The sequence below is a fragment of the Aulonocara sp. 'chitande type north' Nkhata Bay genome, linkage group LG10 (assembly GCF_057382095.1).
Source record: "Aulonocara sp. 'chitande type north' Nkhata Bay isolate Kocher_YH1m ecotype deep benthic linkage group LG10, A_spYH_male_GT1.1, whole genome shotgun sequence".
NCBI classification, from domain to species: Eukaryota; Metazoa; Chordata; class Actinopteri; order Cichliformes; family Cichlidae; genus Aulonocara; species Aulonocara sp. 'chitande type north' Nkhata Bay.
In genome coordinates this window covers 27,524,406-27,545,797 of record NC_141353.1, presented here as the reverse complement: position 1 = coordinate 27,545,797, position 21,392 = coordinate 27,524,406, and the positions used below count along the sequence as shown (strand labels likewise).

The 21,392-nt window shown below is 37.9% G+C and overlaps 1 protein-coding gene across 1 annotated transcript; it reads right to left on the bottom strand.

Moving 5' to 3' along the window:
- Positions 1-775: 775 nt before the first annotated feature.
- pou2f3 (POU class 2 homeobox 3) lies at positions 776-20,731 on the bottom strand. The gene is made up of 13 exons (XM_086309377.1): positions 20,613-20,731; positions 20,233-20,289; positions 14,208-14,236; positions 12,595-12,696; positions 11,369-11,474; positions 10,690-10,778; positions 8,137-8,313; positions 6,698-6,839; positions 5,564-5,697; positions 4,724-4,888; positions 4,402-4,444; positions 4,181-4,295; positions 776-2,857 (listed from the first exon to the last, which is right to left on the bottom strand). The coding sequence occupies exons 2-13, from the start codon at positions 20,279-20,281 to the stop codon at positions 2,815-2,817; spliced, it is 1,194 nt and encodes a 397-aa protein (XP_086165503.1). The 5' UTR covers positions 20,282-20,289; positions 20,613-20,731; the 3' UTR covers positions 776-2,814.
- Between the last annotated feature and the right edge of the window lie 661 nt (positions 20,732-21,392).

The following is a 21,392-nucleotide window of genomic DNA, read 5'->3' as shown; positions in this document are numbered from 1 at the left end:
GTTACAGTAAGATTTCATGGAATTGAACACGTCAGTTGTTTATGCACACTCTGAGACTTGGGGAAACTTGAGTATAAGATATTAGACTGAGATATGGTCTAAATAAAGATATTACTGTGCAGTGGATGTGGGTGATTTTAATAATATGTTATTTATTTCTTTGTGTGAGTGCATATTTACCTCCTGCCTTGGAGAGAATAAATTAAAATTCAGTGCATCTCAAAAAATGTGAAATTTGAATTTGTTTTTTGGTAATTAATTATAAAAATAAACTGTTCAAAAGTCTTGAGTCACCCCTCACCACTTTATATTTTGTGTTCAAGAAACTAGACATGTCATTTCTAAAGTATCCTTGAAAGTGTTTCTTTGGACACTGTCTACTTTTCACTTATCAGTTAATCTATCAACTTTTCACTGAAGCCTCATCAGAAATGGGCTCAGTGGCAACCTGTCTGATGGAAGGATGATTACAAATTTTAAACTTTTGGTTCAATTCTTCATCAGTGTGTGTGGAGGAGGTCGAGACACAGTGAGTGTGAAACATGGTGGAGGCTCTGCCATAGTGTTGGGCAACATCTTTGCCAGTGCTATTGGAGATCTTGTCAAAATTGATGGGATTATGAAATCAGATTTGGATCCCCCCACCATGTAATACCATATGGAAAACATTTGATTGGCAGCAACTTCATTTTTCAGCATGACAACGATCCTGAACACACTGCCAATGCTGGGTATGAAACACTGTCAGTCATGACAAAAATACCCCAACAACACAGAAGTTCAACCTCTTTTTATTGAAAGAAAGTAAATAAATGTTAATAAACATTCAGTATGAGGTAAATACAAACGATTCTCTGAGACTCAGAGGATCACACGTCACTGTTTCCATTTTCACCTTTACAGTGGTAGCTTCAGTTACATCAGTAAAAACATGACTCTGCTGTAACGTTACATAACATACAGTAAATATAGTGGCTGTTTTCATTTTATGGCTGAAGTTGGAGTTTGGTCCCACTGCAAAACTTTAACCCCGGACAAAAAATATACAATGGACACTCAAAACAGAAACTGCAGAGAGGCAAACACAAGTGAACTGAGGACAGAGCAAGCTACGAGCTACAAAATAAAGAGAAACTCTGTCAACACTTGCTTAAGTGCTCCACTTCCAAACTAAAAACAAAACAAAAAAAAAGGTCTGGTGATATTTTATATTTTACAACTGTCAACAAACTGTCAACAAATCCCACAAAGACCCCAAAAACCAGCAATAAGCGTTGTGTGTACTTCCTGTGATGTGATTCATGTCAGAGGGCGCATTGCAGGCAGTTTTGCTACTTTGATGTGATTTGTTAGAGTTATTTTCTTTAACTTGACGATAACAGGAAATGACAGGTTAGCTAAACACAGAAAGTGACAAGAAAGTGTCAGTATGAAACACTTACAGGTCGTAACCAAGTTCAAACATTCAGACTGCAGCTGTTAAAGTAGTGTGTTATGCATAGACGACATTTAAAACTGGGTATGTGCTTAATGCAGAGATCAGCCAGCTCTAAGCAGATCTGATTGGGCACGTAGTCCCCGCTGTTGCCTCCACAATGAATACAAAACACAGTGTGGAGGCAAAACACAATGATGGTGTTTCTCAGCCATTAGCTGAGTATCTTTTTAATATAGCCCTAAACCAACAGAGTTTAGCAGCTGAGAAACTCCCGCACTGTGCTCTGCAATGACCTGCAGAACAGTCAAAGCTGCAAAGTTATGCAAAAGAAGCAGGCATTCTCGAGAAGAGCTATAGGACACAATGGAGAGCAGTGTGATCCAGACACTCGTTATTCTAACTAATCTGTTTGAAATATAAAAGAGCCTTTTACGTATGAATTATGATACAAAGGAGATTTGTTTATTTCTCTGGAAAACTTGAGTGTTAAATGGCACAAAAAATCCCCATCAGTTATTATTTCAGGATGTAGGTAATGTAACTGCTAGGATTCACTGAGTTGCCCGCAAAGGGTCTAAACGGTTTGAAGAAACCTCCACATCTGCCATAAAACTCAATATCCATAAAAGTGTCTAACACATATGTGATTTGTTAACGAACCGTGCAAATAGCCCATTCAGAGCTTTGATAAGAGCCAGATGGCACGATGAAATTCAAATTATGGTTCAAAGTTTCATCTGTAATGAGCTTGACACAGGGCATGGCATTTCTGTTTGTTTTAATACGTGTTTTTTAACTGAAATAAAGTCGTTTCATGTGACATGTCCAGATCTTATTCAGGTACAGCGAGAGTACAGTGTTGAATAAAAGTAGTAAGTTGCAGCACTAACAAACATACATGAAACCTGTAAAATCCCTAAAAACACCCTGAAATCAACACTAAATACAATATAAACATTAAAAAAACAACAGATGAGAGGAGAAAGATGGCATTATAAACAGGCTGATGCGCAATATAAATTATTTTAAGTGGTGGCAGTTACAGGCTCAGACAGGACGTTTCCCTCCATTGTTTAGGATATTTGTGTGTGTGTGATTTGTGTGTGTGTTCTTCATATTTGCAACTGAATAAAGAGTCACTTGAACACAAATCAAACAGCTGAAGGCTGTTGGGACTTGCATGAGCAATGAAGTGAGTGTTGACAGAAGAGTGGTGGCACGCAGTCCTCTGCTTGTGCTGCTCCCGCTTCTTTGTCTCATGTGTCCGTGTGAGCTTTCACCTGTAGCTGTAACCATGTGTGTTACGGGACAATGAGCGACTCCATGCATCCTTCTAGAAGAAAACTACCTTCAAAAACTTCATGTCATACAGTTTTTCAATGGTGATATGTGGGATGGTTCCATGTGCGGTACCATGACCTGAAAGACCAGAGGGAAGATCGCAAGCTCTTAGGCAAATGTCTTTAAAAAGTACAGGAAACAATTCTGATAAATTTTTTAAAAAAAGGTCCACAGTTTTATTTTTAATATTGGCATTTAAATCTGTATATGTAAAAAAGAGCAGAACTAATGAAAGAAAGCCATGCTATTCTAAATATACATATGTTGTCCTTCATTTTTGGACCTATTTTTAAACCTGAACTCATCTTAATAGCTCATCAGTCAAGGGGAAAACCTACAAGCGCAGTGTTTTTCCACATAGATATATAGATACAGAAAATCAAGCTCCACAAGCAAATCATCTGAAGAATAAACTGAATAAATTAATACACAAACAAGGAAACTGTCATGGTCTCCGACTCTTCCTTGTGAGTTATTTGTTTTGAGTTTTGTATTTCACTTATTACAGTGTTTCCTGGTTTGTTCCTTTACATTTATATTCTGAGGTTTTGCTTTTCATCATGACTTCAGTTTGGCTTGTGTTTTATTCCTTGAATCTCAGTGTCTTGTTTTAGATTTTACTTCCCTTGTCTTGTTTTCTCAATTAGGTTCAGCTGTCATGTGTGTATCCACTCCCCTTGTCACCTCGTGTGTGTTTATAACTTCAGTGTTCCTATTTCCCTTTGTTGCGTCCTCTCTCTCGGCTGTCTGCTCTGCCATTGTTTCTTTTTATTTTTGTAAGACTTCAGCATTAAAGCAGTTCTTCAGTTTATGTTCCATCCCCGAATCTTTCATGGTGTGTCCATATCCTGCCTGGCACACAGCCGATTTATGAGGAAATACTTCCTAGGCTTGCGTAATAATCAGAGTTTTGACAATACGTCTGTGTGTGTTGCAAAAGAGTGCTGAAAAGTCTTAGACAAAAACAACAATGCCACTTTTTCATATCTGTTAAACTCCTGCACATAATCCATCTCAAATACCCTTTTTGTCTGAGCTAACTGCTTATTGGCTTTAGTTTTATTTTTATTGGAAGTGGCATCACTCTCCTCATTTAACTTGTGCCAATAAAATTACAAACTGCTCATTTAAATTTCAAATGACAGACGTTATTTAAGTGCTGACGGATTGGATATCTAAGCAAATTAATTATTTTTTCAGTTTCTGAGGAAAAGTTAAACAAACAGTTTCCATTGTTTTTGGAGTAGATGTGAAGCAGCCAGTTATTGATAACGGCTTGTGAAACACTCTCTCCATGGTAACAACGTCCTGAACTGACATCCTAAAACTAATATTGATGCTGGAGTGAAGGAAAAAATATCTTTTACAGAAAAACGGGATGTCTGTGTGACTCTTTCTTACCCTGACGTGCTGTAGGAAGCTGCACTGACTGGAGAGGTTAGAGAGGTGGAGGCTGCAGACAGACCGTTGGGAGATGCCTCACGGCTCATACTATTTGGGGATGAACTTGAAGAAACTGTAAAAACAAGGTTAAAATATTATTTAACATGTACGCATATACAGATGATTACTGTATACACATGACAGTGAAAGGCACATTATTGAAGCTGGATGGGACTTGCCTCCACCTGAAGCCAGAGGGCTGTAGGACCTGGATGCAGAGGCCTGAAACAATAAAATGGATGTTAGGATGGTTAAACATACTGGCATTACAAAGAGCAGGTTATAGGTAACCCTCTAATATATCTACCAATCCTCTTGGGAGGCGTTTAAAGTGCTTGGCTCAAAGAAAAGTCCAACTTAAGACCTGTTTACTTTGCGTGGCTAACAACTTACACACTATACTTGGACTTTTATAATTGAAGATAATTAAACATTTCCTCTCTGCAGACATAAGAGTGCTCTGCCACCTAAGTCAAAGAAAGCATATATCAGGTGGCTAACCATCCTGGAGTTGTAGGTGTGAGACTTGACAGGTAGAGTTGATGTCGGGCAGTAGATCCTCTTCTCCTTCTGGCGACGGTTACAGAACCAAACTCGAACCACCTCCTTCTCCATGGACAGCTGCTCTGAGATCAGGGTTATCTCCTCAGAGTTGGGCTTAGGGTTCTGAAATTCAAAAATATGCACGATTTTGACCTTGTAATTTTGCACAGGAGGTGCATAACGTTGATATCTGCCTGACAAACAATGAGTGTCCAAGGTTATTGAATGAGCACCGTATTAAGCAATGATAAAAGAAAATTACTTGGTCGTCACTAAAAAGATTCTAAAACTCAATCAAATTAAAATTAAATTGTAAATAAAAATCAAATATAAAAGCAGATGACAGTTAGGTCCACACGGGGGATGTTCTTGACTGAGAGGCCCATCTCAAAACTGCAGCCAATGGTAGTTGGACATTTGCATAAACTAGAACGCCTGCACGGCAGCAGAGGGAACAAAGAGTGGAGGCTGAAGGCCAACTGTCAGGACTATCCTATTAATTTCTTTGTGTTCATGGATTCAGCCAGCTCATGTCTACAGTCATCCACCATCTTAACATTCCCGATGTACCTCTTTTCTTACCTTCCCTCCCACAATACAAGTCCTCTAACAGAGGAGAGCTTATAACAATGTTGTTTGTTTGCATCATACTGTGTTTTACTAACCCAAGTTTTAGATATCTCCTTCTACAGGACAGATTTTTCCAGGTTTTATTCATTAACGTGTAACGCTTATTCAGTTATAAAGGATTTCACCATGCTCACCATGAAAACAAGACAAGTAATGAATGAGTCTTACATCCAGGAAACGTTTCTCCAGAGTCATTTTGATGTTGGTTTCAATGCTCGTCCTCTTTTTCCGTTTGCGCCCGTAGCCCTCCATCAGGGCCGGCAGAGAGCTGGAATTGCTCATCGAGTCAGAAGGTGAGTTCTCTGATGTAAAAAATGAGATTCTTAGATTTTATAACATATTTTGTGTCCCAGTGTTAGTATTTTACATATTCAACATTTCTGAGAAGATGATATCTGATGGGTTTAGTTGTAGCAGACATTTTTGTAAATCCACGGGTGTGATTAACAACATCAGTCATATCTGCATTCCTTAGTGTTAAATCCAGACTTCTTATGTCTGCATGTTAGCTCATGTAATGACTGATCAGGCGTTTCATATTTTATTAGTGCCAATTCAGGTATAAATAGCAAAAATAAAATAGTGCTTCACCCTGTAAAGCCTGGACTGCGAAATGATAGCCAGAAAATTGAATATTTATTGAATCTTCTGATAATTAAAAAAAAACAAAAACATTAATTTGCTTACATGAGTTTAATTTGCCACATTTGCTCCATGCAGCATCCTGCATTTTTTACAATTTATTTATTGCTCAAAAATATACTGCTCAATTTATTTAGATTTAGAAAACACACATTTTAGAAATCTAACTAAAATGTGTTAAAAACTAAAAATTATATTGCTATTTATACAGGCAAAAAACTCACGTTACATGTTACTCACACCCAAATTTGAGGATGTCACTAAGAAGTCACGAATTAATCAAGCATAACATTCAACCACTAAAACTAATGATTCTATTCACGAAGGAAGAAGGTAAATAAGTGTAGTTTAGCATCTTAATAAAAATAAAAATAGAATTGTGATTTACTATTTTTCTGTTTTTTAAAACAGTAGATTCATGAATCAAAGCAATAATTATATTTTAGCATTACAAATATCGTCTTGATTAAAAAGCTTGCACGTACGGGTGGATTAACAGTTATAATTAACAGTTAAACATTGTTTTACTGTGCAGATTTTCAGATCCTGATTTTCTGTGATCAGCAGTGGCTGTACTATATGAACTTGTTGTGATGAGGAAGAATAGTTTGTTACAATTTTAATGGTAGTATAGGAAACATAATAAGAGTTGCTGCGTACCGGCATCGCTCAGCCATTTCTCCAGCAGAGGTTTGAGTTTGCACATGTTTTTGAAGCTCAGGTTCAGGGCCTCAAATCGAGAGATTGTGGTCTGGCTGAAGTCATTCCCGTAGAGTTTTCCCATTGCAAGGCCAACATCTCCCTGTGAGTACAAACACAACAGAACACAAAACATTGATGGATCTCTCATGCAAAAGCAATTCAATCAGCAAATCGTGGTTTTTAAGCCATGAGACCACCGTTTGTGTTTGATTTCAACCTACAATTGGTTTTGCTTATTTTTTCCCCAACTTCCATCTTTTTTGACTTTCATGGGAACTTGCTAGATAGCTTTAGTTACTACTAATTACAACTGTTTACATTTAGGGATCAACCAAGGCCTGCAATGCAGAAACGATCCCTTTGCCAAACTAGCTGTCCTTTGCTAAATAAGTTTCATCACTATTCAGATACAACTTCTTAGTTGGACTTATGCACTATGAACTTCGTCATTAAATTTTTGTACTAAAAACTACTTGGTTAGGTTTAGAAACTGTGAAAAATGGTCATTACATTTGGATCTGTAGCTTTTTTCTTTAAAGTTCTTTAAACTGTTTTTATAAGGCTATAAAATCAATTAATGAGATTTAACAGGTAACACTAGGCTATAAAGAGGCATTGGCTGAATTATTAGTTGTAGCTTTTAAATAAAAAATAAATAAATAAAACTGTATAGGACTTGCAGGGGGTTATGCAAGACCTGGTGTACTGGCGAATTTGTAAATACTCTGTCAGAAACGATCCATCCGCCCCTCTATTTTCTCATGCAAGGTTTATGGAAATTCCCTTGAAGCAAACCAGCAATATTGAATAAACACTTAGTGGTGCCAGAGTCTTGTTTTACTCTTCTGGAACTGATTATCGTTTATCTACATGAACTTGAATCCCTCCCAAATGACTTGTGGTTATAAAATCATGAGGGTGGACATGTGGCCTTCTTTGCCCTCTTTTTTAACCTGCTTAACTGTGACCATATATGTTTTTATTATTATTATTATTATTATTATTATTATTAAGTATCCAAGCAAAAGCAGTAACAAATCTGTAAGATATAGGCTAATTACTTAAAGATAAAGGTGAAGCTAGATACAGTGTAAACCTAAATCATGGAATGATTGGTGGATTATGGGCTAGGATAGGCTCCAGCCTCCTAATTTCTAATTATAAGATTATGTAAACATGGTCTTAAAAAAAATCTGGACTCTGATGCATAACTGAATAAATTAAGCGTGGTCACCACAGGCCAAAACCTCACAACTACCATCTGGTTTTCATGAGCATGTTGCAACACCCAGAGTCTTGTGTAACTTTCTCTATATTTTTTGCAGCATAAAAAGAGAAAACAGTCAATGCACTGAGTGAATACAGTCTTTCAGGTCTTTTTATAGGGCCTGATTTACCTGAGTGAAACCCAGTTTGATCCGTCTTTGTTTGAATGCTTTAGCAAACTGCTCCAGATCCTCCAGCTCGTTAGGTTCCTCCTGTGGAGGCACCGACATGTGTTTGGGCATCTGCAGGTGGGACATGTCCATGTGGTTCTCCATGGAAGGTCCTGCCAGACCCGAGCGACCCATAGCCTGGATCAGAGAAACATCACAGAGGGAAATCTTCAGTTTCCAGGTGATGTAAGGTAAAAAAAACAACAACACAAGTTTTTACTGTACTGAGACAAAAAACGACTGTTATGCATATGCGGGACAAAAGCTTCAACTTCAGCTTTTACTGTTTAGTTTCCTGGCAGGATCATAGATATCGCTTTCTGGGCTGAACAGTGAAGCCAGCTGAGGTGCCTTCAACTCACATTCTGTTTAATGGCCAGCAGGGGGCGACTTCTCTGGAGTTGCTATGAGTTTAATGGACTTTGGACTGTTGAGAAGTCTGTGGAAAAACAGTCCTTTGCAACCCTCATTAAACACTTTCCTGATGACTTTCTGTGATTGGTAACTACTTCCAGGCCACGATAAATAAAACATGTTCATTTTGTAAAATATGATCATTCTAAGAGTCAGAAAGGAGGATTATCCTTTGTAGTAACTGTTCCCCCTTATTATATATCTAAACTTAATCAAACAACTGTCTTCTTTTGCTTTCTGAACCTCCATTTGGCAGTGTATCTTAGTGCATTATTAGTTTGCTCTGTTTTAGGTTAAGATGTGAAGCCCGTATACAAATTTCTGACTATTTAGAGTCTCCTCTCTACTGGAAATACTGGTCAAATTAAGGATGATTCCTTAGACAGAGTGTGCAAAATGCAGAACATTTGACTTGGCTTGCTGTGAATTCACTGACTCATTTTTCTCCCAATTTAAAAGCAACACTATCCCTGAAGATTATACAAGGTTAGGTAAAGACAACACAAAATAAGCTCAATAGTGAAATAATGTATTGTTCTAAAGAGCATACTGAATTCGATCATGGTGCTGTAAGAGGATGCCACCAGTGGAACAAGTCAGTTTGTGAAATTTCCTCCCACTTAGATATTCTGCGATAAACTGTAAGTGGCACTATTACAAAGTGGAAACGTTCAGAAGTCAGCCGTCAAGTGGCGACTACGTAAAGTTACAGAGCAGGGTCACTGGGTCACCAACGCTCTGCTGATTCAGTAACTGCAGAGCTCCGAACATCCTCTGGCATTAACATCAGCACAAAAACTGTGCGCCGGGAGCTTCATGGCATGAATCCTTAAAATGTCATCATGTTGTTTGATAGGTGGCTGGTCAAAACAATTGATCATATCACATGAAAGGTCTCCTTTTTACCTACATATTGATAAAAGGCTCATTTTCCAGCTGTGATTCCTTCTGCATCAATGTAAATGTCTAATATAGCCTTAATTTAACATATGCAAATCTAACTTAAGGTTGTGAAATAGAGAAACATCACCGGTGTTCACATTTGCTTTATGACAGCTTGGATCAAACATGTTTAGATGCTGGAGAAGTTTGTGATGCGCTGGCGCACGCAGGAGGAAATGGAAGATTTTCATAGATTGAAATGATTACTTTTCAATAAATATCTCAAGTAAAAAAAACAAAGAGTCATAAGTAGATGTTTTTTTTCCTTTGAAGCTTTGAAGACATAGCTTGAGAGTGGGTAGCGTGTGTTAAAGGAGAATACCATTGTTTTAATTTTTTAATTTTTCCACATTCCAGATACCTCGGAAACCGGATGTTGGAGGTGGGAGTGACGTAATTCCTGAGTTGTTCCAGTAGTAAAGTTATGTTATACTTTTATTTCTTGTGTTTTACTGTGACGCACTTTACGAATTTCATCTGTGAAAATGGCTATATAAATTAATTTGACATATTTAAACTCAGCTAAGTAAGCTGAAGCAATTTATGTAGCACTAGTAGTTTTTTTATTGGTGCTTAAACACAATGCTGCCCCATGTTCATGTGCAGATCCTGGTCAGCACTCTTTATATGGTTTTTTTTTTTTTGCAAGTTACAAATATACAACAAAGGAAGGACAGATTACAAGTTTTGCAGTTTTATTATGTTTACATTCACCGCCACCATCTTGGACCATTAATGTGAGATTAGTGAGGCTGCTACAACTTTCCAAGTTGGGACTCCAAGTTGCAGATGAAAATTCTGACTTGGAACTTTGTTGGAAAATTCTATTTTTCGGACCTAACTTTGAAGGCATTGTAAAATTTTGCATGCCTTCAATCAACAGATCGACGTTACTAAACAATAAAAATCAGCTAAATCCGAGGAGGTGAGGTGGAAACATTTTTCAGATTTGATGATGTAAACTATTTTTTTTTAAATGTATTATGACTTCGATGTCTCCCAAACCTCAACAAAGTTGTCCGTTATCTAAAATTAGCCAAAGCTTAACCACAATTCATTTGTTTGTCAAATGTGCTTCCACAGAAATAAAGCAGTTTTACACCTGTAGTCTTATTGTCTGCCTCTGGTGCAGCACACTTGGAAGTGTTCTGGACTTACCTGTGGAGTCAGAGCCAGACCAGGCTGATGCTGAAGAAGACCAGTTGGGCTCTGGCTAGGAAGAGATAGCAGGTTCTGCTGCAGAAGGGCTGCAAAGAAAAACAGCACAGAATAATAATATTACTGTTTGTGACTGTGTGTTTATATTTAAATATTTGACATAGCCTAAGGTGTCCACATAAGGCCAAGTAGGTAAACTGTTCTTGGTTTCAGCCATCTGTTAGATTTTGGATAAGCTTACAAGTCAGCTAAAATGCATATGATGTTTGCTAGCAAACTTGATGCTTTTGCTGTTTTCGATCTTTTAAGCTGTAAGAGTATTTTGCTGTTGAACAATTTTAAAGAAAAAACAAGCCTATTTTTTTTTAATGTTTGACTATTCCTTTAAGACATTTGTTTAACTTACTTTGCCTGGGTACGAAAGAAATTCTCCTGCAGGCTTGGTTTTATGCTTCTGTTTTTATACAAGCTTGATAGCAAGCTATAAAACAAGCTATAACACGTTAAGAGGTTGTTTTGTGGTAAGCTAACCAGCTGATGTGTAGATGTGGTGTGCAAAGTTGCTGTCTATTAAATGTCTGTTCTAATATGTAATGGTGCCTTTAACCCCTGAAAGGAAAGCACTGGTCTTAACTATTCCTAGAGCTGTGATCTGACTGGATGTTTTATGATACCTCACCTTGGTGACTGGAGGAACTCTGGGAGAGCAGGAAGGGGGAGGGAGATGGCAGGTGAGAAGGAGGCATCAGAACCAGCTGCTGCATGGGGTGGAGAGATGTGAGCTCCTGGAGCAGAAAGCACCACAAGAAAAATGAGTGAGAAGTGCAACTTGTGGGGATAGGTTAATTGGATAATCCAAATTGCCACTAGGTGTGAATGTGCGAGTGAATGTGAGTGCGAATGGTTGTCTGTCCCTATGTGTTAGCCCTGCGACAGACTGGCGACCTGTCCAGGGTGTACCCTGCCTCTCGCCCTATGACAGCTGGGATAGGCTCCAGCGCCCTCCGCGACCCTGAAAAGGATAAGCGGAAGCGAATGGATGGATGGAAGTAAATTAATAAGTCAATTAACTTTAATTTACTTGTACTTTATATTTAGATTTTTGTTGCTACTTTTTCCTGATGATTGTGTTAAAATAAAACACGAGATGAAGTAGTAAAAAAACTGCATTTGATTTCTTATTTTATCACTTACCTTACAAAAAGCAAAAACACAATTTAAAGAATAATGCTAATTACCAAAGCAATAAAATGTGCTGAAGTACTTTGATAATGACTACAGATTTCTAAAATGCAAAATATTGGTCAAAAAGTTCACAAATTAAATTTTTTTTAAAAAAATTATACAAAATCGTTAAAATTATACATGCAAAAGTAGGAATTTGAAGTATTAAGACAAAAACATATTTTTCTGTCAGTTAATCACCTAAGAGCACAATGATTTTAGCATTTCTTAAAGTTTTCCTCCGCTCTAAGGTTTCTGTTAAAGCTGAAGATTTTTGTATTTATAGTAAAACTCTACACATCATTTAGAAACAGAGATTGCGTTACCATAATGGATACATAACTATGTAAGTACAATTCTCCTCTGTAGCTGGTTGAGATGGTACTAATCAATCAGTGTTGGGTTGTTTAATCTGTAATAGCACTTTGGTTTCATTAGTTTATAAATATCCAATATATGAAATAAAGGTAAAAGCAGAAAATAATGTTAGTTAACATGTTGTTTTCTAGGTAAGTAAAGTTCCTGCACTCTCAATACAGAGCTGTTTCCAAATGAATGCATCTGCAATAACAATCAAATTAATATAAGAGTATGCCACTGATTCCCTGAGAGTTACTCTATAGTACGCCCTATAAGAAAATAAAATACACTCCCATTTTTAAATCTGAGTCTATATCTTACCCCAGTCAGCTGACCTCCGTGCACTGGAGAGCTCTGTGTCAGGTGGCATGTCTTTACGGTGGAGCCTGAATGAGGTGAGTCATGAATGTCCTCTGTTTTTATCTAAGACGTGGAAAACAAAGCCAAACAACACAATAAACTATTAACTTCTGATGAGGATATTAAAAACCGTTCCTCATACAGCTGTGTGAGACCCCTGTGGCACAGAGCCACCAGGCATGTGGAACCATGGGAGTGAACATAAGTGAATCTGACATCTAATCTCATTTTAACGGAATTTAAATTCTTTATTTAATTGTTTCTGGCCAACAAAAACACGTAAGTTGGGTTTGTGAATAATTTCAATCAAAAAGAAGCCTTGCTAGAAAAAGTTTAGCAACCACTGGTGTAGAGACAGACCACATAAACAGAAAACCTGTGAACCTTTGCCAAGACCAGTTTGGTAACTAAACACGATACAAAGAACGATAGACTCTCTCTGCCTGCTTTTGGGTAAGTCAGTATGCAAATATCCCCTCCCCCACACCCCCCACTAACTAACCCCTGAGAGCGATGGCACTTCCTGAAAGCTCGAGAACTGAAAGACCTGTTTTCCTCTACCAGAGAGAACGTTTGGAGAAGTATCCAAACAGCCGCAGACTGTTTCAAAAGAGATTACAGTAATATTCACATTGGCGAGCAGGCAGATTTTCCTGAGGATGTTAACTGTCAAAAAGTTAGTCAGTTCAGCACCGTTCCCATACCTGTAGGATATTTATTTTGCAAATGAGCCTTGTTATTTAGAGTGTCAAAGGTTACAGAAAGTTATACAGTTTTCCTATCATCAGCAAACTTGTTTAAGACCAAAACTGTCTATATCTATGTCTAAATCTACCATTTACTCATTTGAGTGACATTTGCTAAAAGAATAAGCAAAAGGTAAATTTTCAAATAACTAACAATCACCAATCATTTTTTATTTCTTCTGTCTACTCCTAAAGCTCAGGTCAGTCAGCTTTTGTTCCAAAAAGTGACGACAACAGTCTGGGAATCAGTAATGTGGGAAATTATTGACTTTTGGCTCTGTATCTTGGGTCTGTAAGTAGTGTTGCTTTTCCCAAACCACAGAGTTTGGGAACAAAGTCAATAACAGCACAGCAAATGTTATTTTTTCACCACTGAAGATATGTCCCAAAATGCTAAAAACCTACAATGTCAAGCTGGACTGTGGTGCTGCAGAGAGCAGCTGTTAATATGAAAATATTAGAAAATACTTAATCATCCAAAGCAGTATAGTAATAATAATAACAATATCATGATCCTGGAGATTGAGTTTAATCTTTGCTTCCTCTTGATGCTTGTTATCCACTCCCTGCTACTCTCAGTCAGACGTTACAGGCGCTCTTCAGTTATTTGTTTAGCATATGTATGTGTTGTTTGAGTAAATGTGTGCATGTCAATAATGTGAATCTGATCCATGTTTGTCCTTAAAAGGCACCAGTGAGCTTCACACACACATCGTAGTTTAAAGCCGTTACTGTATTTAAAGCAATACAAGTCATGCTGCTGATAACAGAGAGCTTGTTCGTGGAAATTTCAGCACAGGGAGTGATATCGTGAGCGCTCCTACTCACCTGACGACTGAAGTCGATTCCGTTTCGCTCTGAAAGTCAAAACAGAAAAAAATGAATAATTCAGACTTAATCAAACTTTGATTTGTGACAAACTTTTGTTGTAAATTAAAGTGAAATAATGCTGTTAAATAAAGGAGTTTCTGTGGCAGTCGTACTGCATGCAGCAAAATCAGATTTGGAGTTAGGTTAAATGTATCGGTATGAGGCTGTAGGGTTAGCTTTTTATGATGCAACAACATCAGATATTTCAGGTTTTTATAAAGTGAGAATTTGCTGCTGAAGAAAATATCACTTTTGAGGTTTGACTTTCTTGACTTTAAGATGTTGAAGAAAAATGTCAGGACATTGTCTGCAGTTGCCCTTCCTCACGTGTGACACACAGCACGACGTGACATCCACTTCAGACCTGTTCCTGGGTAGAGCAGCAGTAAGGAACCGTGGCGCTCACTCACCTGCTGCACACTCACAGGACAACTGCTTGCTATGTTCTCACGCTGGTGAGAATATTAAAGACTGTTTAAAGTACACGCCGCTACCTCACACATTTATGTTCTCACAAGAAACTTTAGGGCTTCAGTGCAAGTGTGAAGACATCATAAGTCAGACAATACAACTTGAAAGAATCAGTTTGGTAGCATGTATGTACGCATTTAACTGTTTTTATTGTATTTCTAAAGTTTTCTAAACTAAACAACCAACTTAATGATAATAAAATTGGCACCTTGTTAAATGATATTGAAAGAAAACTAATTTAGATTTTTTATTTTTAATCTTTTGTTTAATATTCATTATTTTATCCCATATTTAAATGGTTTAAATGGTGTTTAAGTATCTAGATGCCCCCTCTTCACACAGATGCTCAGAAGTCTGAAGTCTTTTCAAGAAAACTCACTTTTAAACGTATGTTAAATGGACAGAGAGCGATCTCACAGGGGAGGAGAGCACAGAGGTGTGCTGGATAAATTCACATCATTTGAATGTCAAATTTATCCCTCTGCACTGCGTGTGTGCGCGCACTGGGGAAAAGAGAGGCAGTGAGCTGCTGGAGACACACAATGCAAATACACCCATAACTCCTCACCACCATCACTATGTCACCCACTCCCAACCAGACCTCCTCCCCCATGGCACAGCCAGCTTCACAGCCTAGGTTCCAGTATGGAAATGACCAAGACATGCAAATCAGCTGTGAGCGCAGGAAGCCTGTGTCTACACACACACATAGATACTCGATGTTTGCAAACCGTGCATTGACACAAAAAGTCACGCACACTAAAAGAAGAAAAAAAGTTTCATCTGTTACATCTGTTAGTCCTTAAACAATGAACAGAATCCAGCTAAGATATTACAAACTTCACAGGGAGCACATGGGACAAAATAAACTCTACTCATTTAAATATTTGATATATTATATAGAGAGAGAGGTTTCCCACCTCCCCCTCCTTACATTCTTAACACTATGAATAATCTGCTGGTCCAGAAGCAGTGATGTGTTAGCTCATCTGAAAATACTTCTCTACCCTGGCTCTGGCCCAAATGAAGAGAAGGCTTTAAAAATAAGTGACATGTTCACAGTTTCATATTCTAAAACAGGCGCTGTTACTCAAACACAAGTACACAGTGCACCTTTTGGGGACTATTTTTATGCACAAATAGCACAAATCATGATGCTTTGGTGAGTATTTGTGGCAATATGTTGACAGAAACAAACTATTGTTGTATTTTAAATATCTGACAGTTAATGAATGTGTTCATTGTTGATTTTTGGTCTTTCAGATAAGAAAAGCATACATATTTGAGTATCATCAGCTGTTGCCTAACTCTCCAAATTACCTAAAAATCTGCTTATAGTCACAAGTTCACATGTGAAGCATGGACAAAGTGTTCTAACAATAATCAGTCACTCTGATTTTCCCTGTTTTCCTATCAGCAAACTAATTTGCTCCACCTGCACTGTCTCCATAATGAAGCCCTGTAAAATCATGGCATCAAAAAAGCCTAAATATGGAGCTCTGGTCAGCAAATTGCAGGGAAGGAGTTATGATAGCATTGGGCATAAACAGGAAAGACAAGTTATAATTATTAGTTACCAAACAGTTGGAAAGGACAGCAATTAAATAAACCTTTTCCTGCTCCTTTTTGAACATGTTAACTTATTTGAGAGATATAGTTAATGAGATATAGTTAGGTCCATATATGTTTGGATACACCCACACGATTATTTTACCTTTTTAGCAAAGCACATTTTGAATGTTTTGGATATATGTTGATTGTACTTTCATCTGTCCAATAGTGCTGTTTCAGAGATGCTCTGGCATTTTAGATTCGTTGTGTCACTGGATGGAAGTTCTGACAGTTTTTCTTCACAGTGGAAAGGATCCTGTGATCATCCATTACTTCTGTGGCTTGTGCTTCAAGGCCTTTTAATGATGCACATGTGCCTTATTTTTTCTTTTTTTCTTTTGCAGTCCAAATATACCTTTTTTTTTTTTTTTAGAACTGCTTTGACAAGTGTGGCTTCACATGGGCCCACATGCAATACACCTTTACCTACTTAATTAAAAAACTTAATTTAAAAAATGTTTTTAAATTGAAACTAAATAAATTTAAAAACAAATAATCACACTCCATGCCCATGAAAAAACCCTTTACAATTATAGACCAAAGAGCATAAGATCATATTATTTATATTCCTGTGACTTATATACATTTTTGTAAACACAATTCCCCCTCCTGGCACACCTGGTCAAATATTCGTCAAGCTTCAGTGTTTTTCACCTTGCCCTGCCCCTTTGCTCCTCACCCAAGCTCCATGTAAACTCCAAAGCTGGCTCTTGTAGCGTTTTTGCTTTTCTGTTTTCATTTTCCTTAGAATTTCTTCAACTCTCTTCTTATGGTTTTCGTGGCTCCTCTCTTTATTAATCTTATCTAGTTACCAAATAGTCCTTCAACAAGTCTGAGTCCTGTGTTTCCCATGAGCCTGTTTCTCTGCATAGAACAACTGCAGTTTAAATGAAACTGGCTAAAACACAAGTGTTAAATGTTGCTGCTATGTACAGAATTTTTTAACTAACAATAAATTAGCATTAAAAAAATGCCTGGCACACTGTGTTTCATAGTCTAGAATGTTATTGCAAGATATAGATTATGTACAGTAGTTGTCCTTTTAAAGTTAAAGATGCTGAAAAAATTGTTAAAGTCAATACTTTATCAGATATTTGCAGGAAAACTATATTTGCTTGCTGCTTTTCAGTGAAACTGGGTGACATTTAAGGTTAAAAACGAGCAGCATTTCAGACATCTGGAAGACTTTGTTTTAAAGAAAGATAAACAAAGGAAAATGGCAATAATGTTCACTCCTTACTGGAACTGTGTCAGTGAGGAGTGTGGTTGTAAAACTGCATCCTCCCACTGATTCCTCTCTCTGATCCTGCAAGTCTCCAGAGAAGACCTTAACTTGTAAACGGATTTTTGTCCTGCAAGTAGCTCATAGTGTTTCCAGATGTTAGTACAAACAAAGCTAGTGAATGCAACATGACAATATTGCAAATTTATACTGAATATCAAGTTTTGGTGTTCCAGAAATTTTGTTTAAAAGCAGCTGATTTCTTCTGACAAGAACAAGGAAATGTTTTATTAATCACACGTGCTGTGAGGCACCCAGTTTAAATGAAGTGAGCATGGGCTTAATTAAATTGGAAAAGTGGGGGAAAAAACACCAATGTTTTATTTCCTGTTTAATAGTACAAACATGAAAGAGGAGGTTATTGTCCTTTCACCGCAATCTTCTATTGTCTAATCACACCTGGATCTGATACAGGCAACAGCATTCGCTGTCACAGGCCTGCACTGAAAATAAAAGTCGCCTCTGAACATAAGGAATGCATCCAGCGTCTGGAGTTTTGATCTCCTCCATACCCGCTTCACACCCTGGAGGACGGGGCTGTGGCCCCCCCACACTCCCTAGCAGATCATTACATGGAAAAACCTTTGGAATGCAAGCATGCTGATCCACACAGGTATGCACACATGGGTATTCACAGACGCGGACTAAAGCTTTCTTGGCTGCTGCCTCAAAGCACACTGTGCGCTGTCTATCTTGCGTGCTGCACAATATCGTTTATTACTTAGTAAATACTGATATCTATGACTAGCTAGTTTATTGTGATGGTATGGTGCTTTGTTTTCTCTATTATTATGTTGCTCTTTGTTGTTTGCTGTCTCCTCTGTTTGTTTTTGTTTGTTTGTTTGTTTGTTTTTTTTCTCCATACAGGTGACCCAGGAGTTTTTTTTTTTTTTTTTTTGTCTCTCTTCCCCCCCCTTCTCACCGTCTCTTCTCCCCTTTGGTTTTCTTTCTTTCTCTCCCCCTCTCTCTCTCATTCATTCCCCCTGTCCTATTTATTAAAAAAAAAAAAAAAAAAAAAAAAAAAAAAAAAGACAAAGGATGAACTGAAGCTCTGCCATCACGTAATGTCGCATACTGCTGTTTCTGATGTCATTTAGAAAAAAAAAAAAAAAAAAAAGGAATGCATCCAGCGTGAAGGTAAACATTATTTCTTAGCAACAGGTTTGCAGTAAGTGAGCAGGTGCAGGTGCAGATCCTCCTGAGATAAGAACACTTCATATTCTGCCTTTTTTGCTTTCTAGTTTATCTCAAAGCGAGCAGTTTTCACATACAGATGAACTTTTCTAGACATTGCCAGGCGAAGCTGTATACAAGAGCACACATTTCCATATCATGCTTTAAACAGTCTTTAACATCTCATCTCTCAAGTAGGAAGTCTGTTTGAAGTCCAGCTGTGTGAAAATTCATAGCATGCAAGAAGGTGCTGTATATGATGCCTCTTGAAAGCTGTACTCAAACTTGTGTTCCCGCGCCTAATGTAAATAGAGCATTTCCATCCAATAGTCCAAACATGTCTGTGGTGGATTCTGCCCTTTAAGAAAGGGCAACTTTGTCCCATCCTGATTCTCCTGACTATGAAGTTCACATAGGAAAAAAAAGAAAATCTAGTTGTATCTCTGTTAGCGTGCAGATACTTTTGATTTGTTTAGGTTTGTCTCTGAGATTGCTATCTGCACTCCACCTCAATGGGGCTTCTGTTTGCCCACAACACTGAAAACAATGTCAAAACCGTCAACAGCAATTTATTTCCAGAGAAAATGTCCCCATTTTTGTATTTGTTGGGAAGAAGCACCTCTTAAAACACTCAGTTTCTGAGCGCTTGAGTGGAGGCTAAAATCCACTCGAAACATCCAGACAAATAGAAATATCTGCAGATACACCAATGTGTAGTCACTAATTTGGTGACTCATCCATTTAAAATAGATCATCACATGACTAATGAAATGATTAGCTGCATCAAAATATCTTCTGTGGGGAAAACAAACGCAGCTGTGCACCTGACCATATGTTGGCAAAAGTACAGACATTTGTCACTTCCACGAAACTGAGCTGTTCACTTCTCTCGCACAGCTATTGTCTGAGTAAAAGTTCCACATTTTCTGCTGCTGCTGGTTCCTGGTTTTGTTTCGTGGCTGCTTGGCATCCTCAGCCTCTGGGCATCCTCAAGCGAAACCAACTGTCACATTTTCCCCACACAAATACACCTTTTCCAGACAGGTGCATGTTGCTTTTATAATGTTTTACATGCATCGCATGAGGCATGAATGACATTTTTTTTGTTTTAAAAGCAGAAAACATTTCTGCACCGCATATTATTGAATACGATGAAACATAGACCCATCTATGTTTTCAATCTGGCCTTTTAATGCGTGACCTTAAAGTCACACATTAAAAGGCCAGATTAAAGATCCTCACCTTTTTATAAAAAGTACCTAAAATTTCAGAATATTTTCATTTAAAGAGATTTTAATAAGCTGTTGGTGCCATGTTAACATTAGATTAAATAAACCTGTAACTTTTCCACTATCTTTCCCCAAAGATAGCTGCAGTGGCCAAAACTACAGCTTTCTAGACTCCAAACTCCATCCGTGCACCATGAAGAAGGTAAAATATCCTTACCCGTCTGTTCACCTGGAGCCTCCGTGTGCTCTGCCGTGTCTGCGCTCATCTTAATATCTGTAATGATAAATATAGCTGATTTTCCTACAGGATTGTAACTTTACCAGGACAATGAAGCACTCAGGCCACCCAGGAAAATGATCTTGAGTTTATTCTAATGCGCCCTCCCCTCCACACCACCGCACAAACTTTACACACTCCTGTGTGATCCCTACTTGTAATATTCATAAGCAAGGCCGATAGCCCCATACAACACTCATCTCCATATGGCGTAACCACGCGGCACAGGAACGCTTCTTAAAACTCAACTCGTGCGTTTAAAATGAAATAAAGATATTAAAATGTCATTGATGAACAGAGGTGTTGGAGTAGTGACTCACCTTGAGTTAAAAGCCTGTGCTGCTCCAGTTGCTGTCTCCTCCACTCTCTAAGTATTCAAAAGGAAGCAAGTGAATGTTGGAATAAGAAGTTTTGTAATTCTTACTGCTGCTCATCAGGATTTTCCTAAGTGGGAAAGCATTCACCTCAGCAGTACACCCTGCTGATGACTCTGGCTGATTTGCATATGTCTCTGTGCGACCTATCCAGCTTCAGACACTTTGCATAAAACAACAATGGGCTTGCTTTAAATTTTAGAGCATGCGTGTGTGTGTGTGTGTGTGTGTGAGTGCATGTGTGTACCAAAACCTCATGTGGAGTTATCCTTGTATGTTTTGAATAACTAAGTGATATTTGTGTGATTCCTTCATGAAGGTATTAACTTGGCTGTCTTGAGAAAAAAAGATATTTTCATATCATGCAACAAATACTAAAAATTTAATCATGCTGAAAAAAACAAATGTAATCTATAACAGCTGCAAAACTATAAGATAGAAACAAAATATGCCAAGGCTCCATGGACAAGAGACATTTGGGAGAGTACTGAAATGCAATAAATTTCACTGACCCTGTCACTACTCCAGAGTGAGATTTGAAAGCCCTCCAACAAATAATTCACCAAATCAAAACTGAAATAAGAGAATAAATGACACCCTTTTAAAAATGAGTCAGTCAAGGAGCTGAAATTCAAAGAACATTAAAATATGTTGAGATAATGGGAACAGTTCAAGGCTGCAGGGCCTGCACAGTAGTTAGCAGCTGTGAGGATTAGGAGCTGGGCA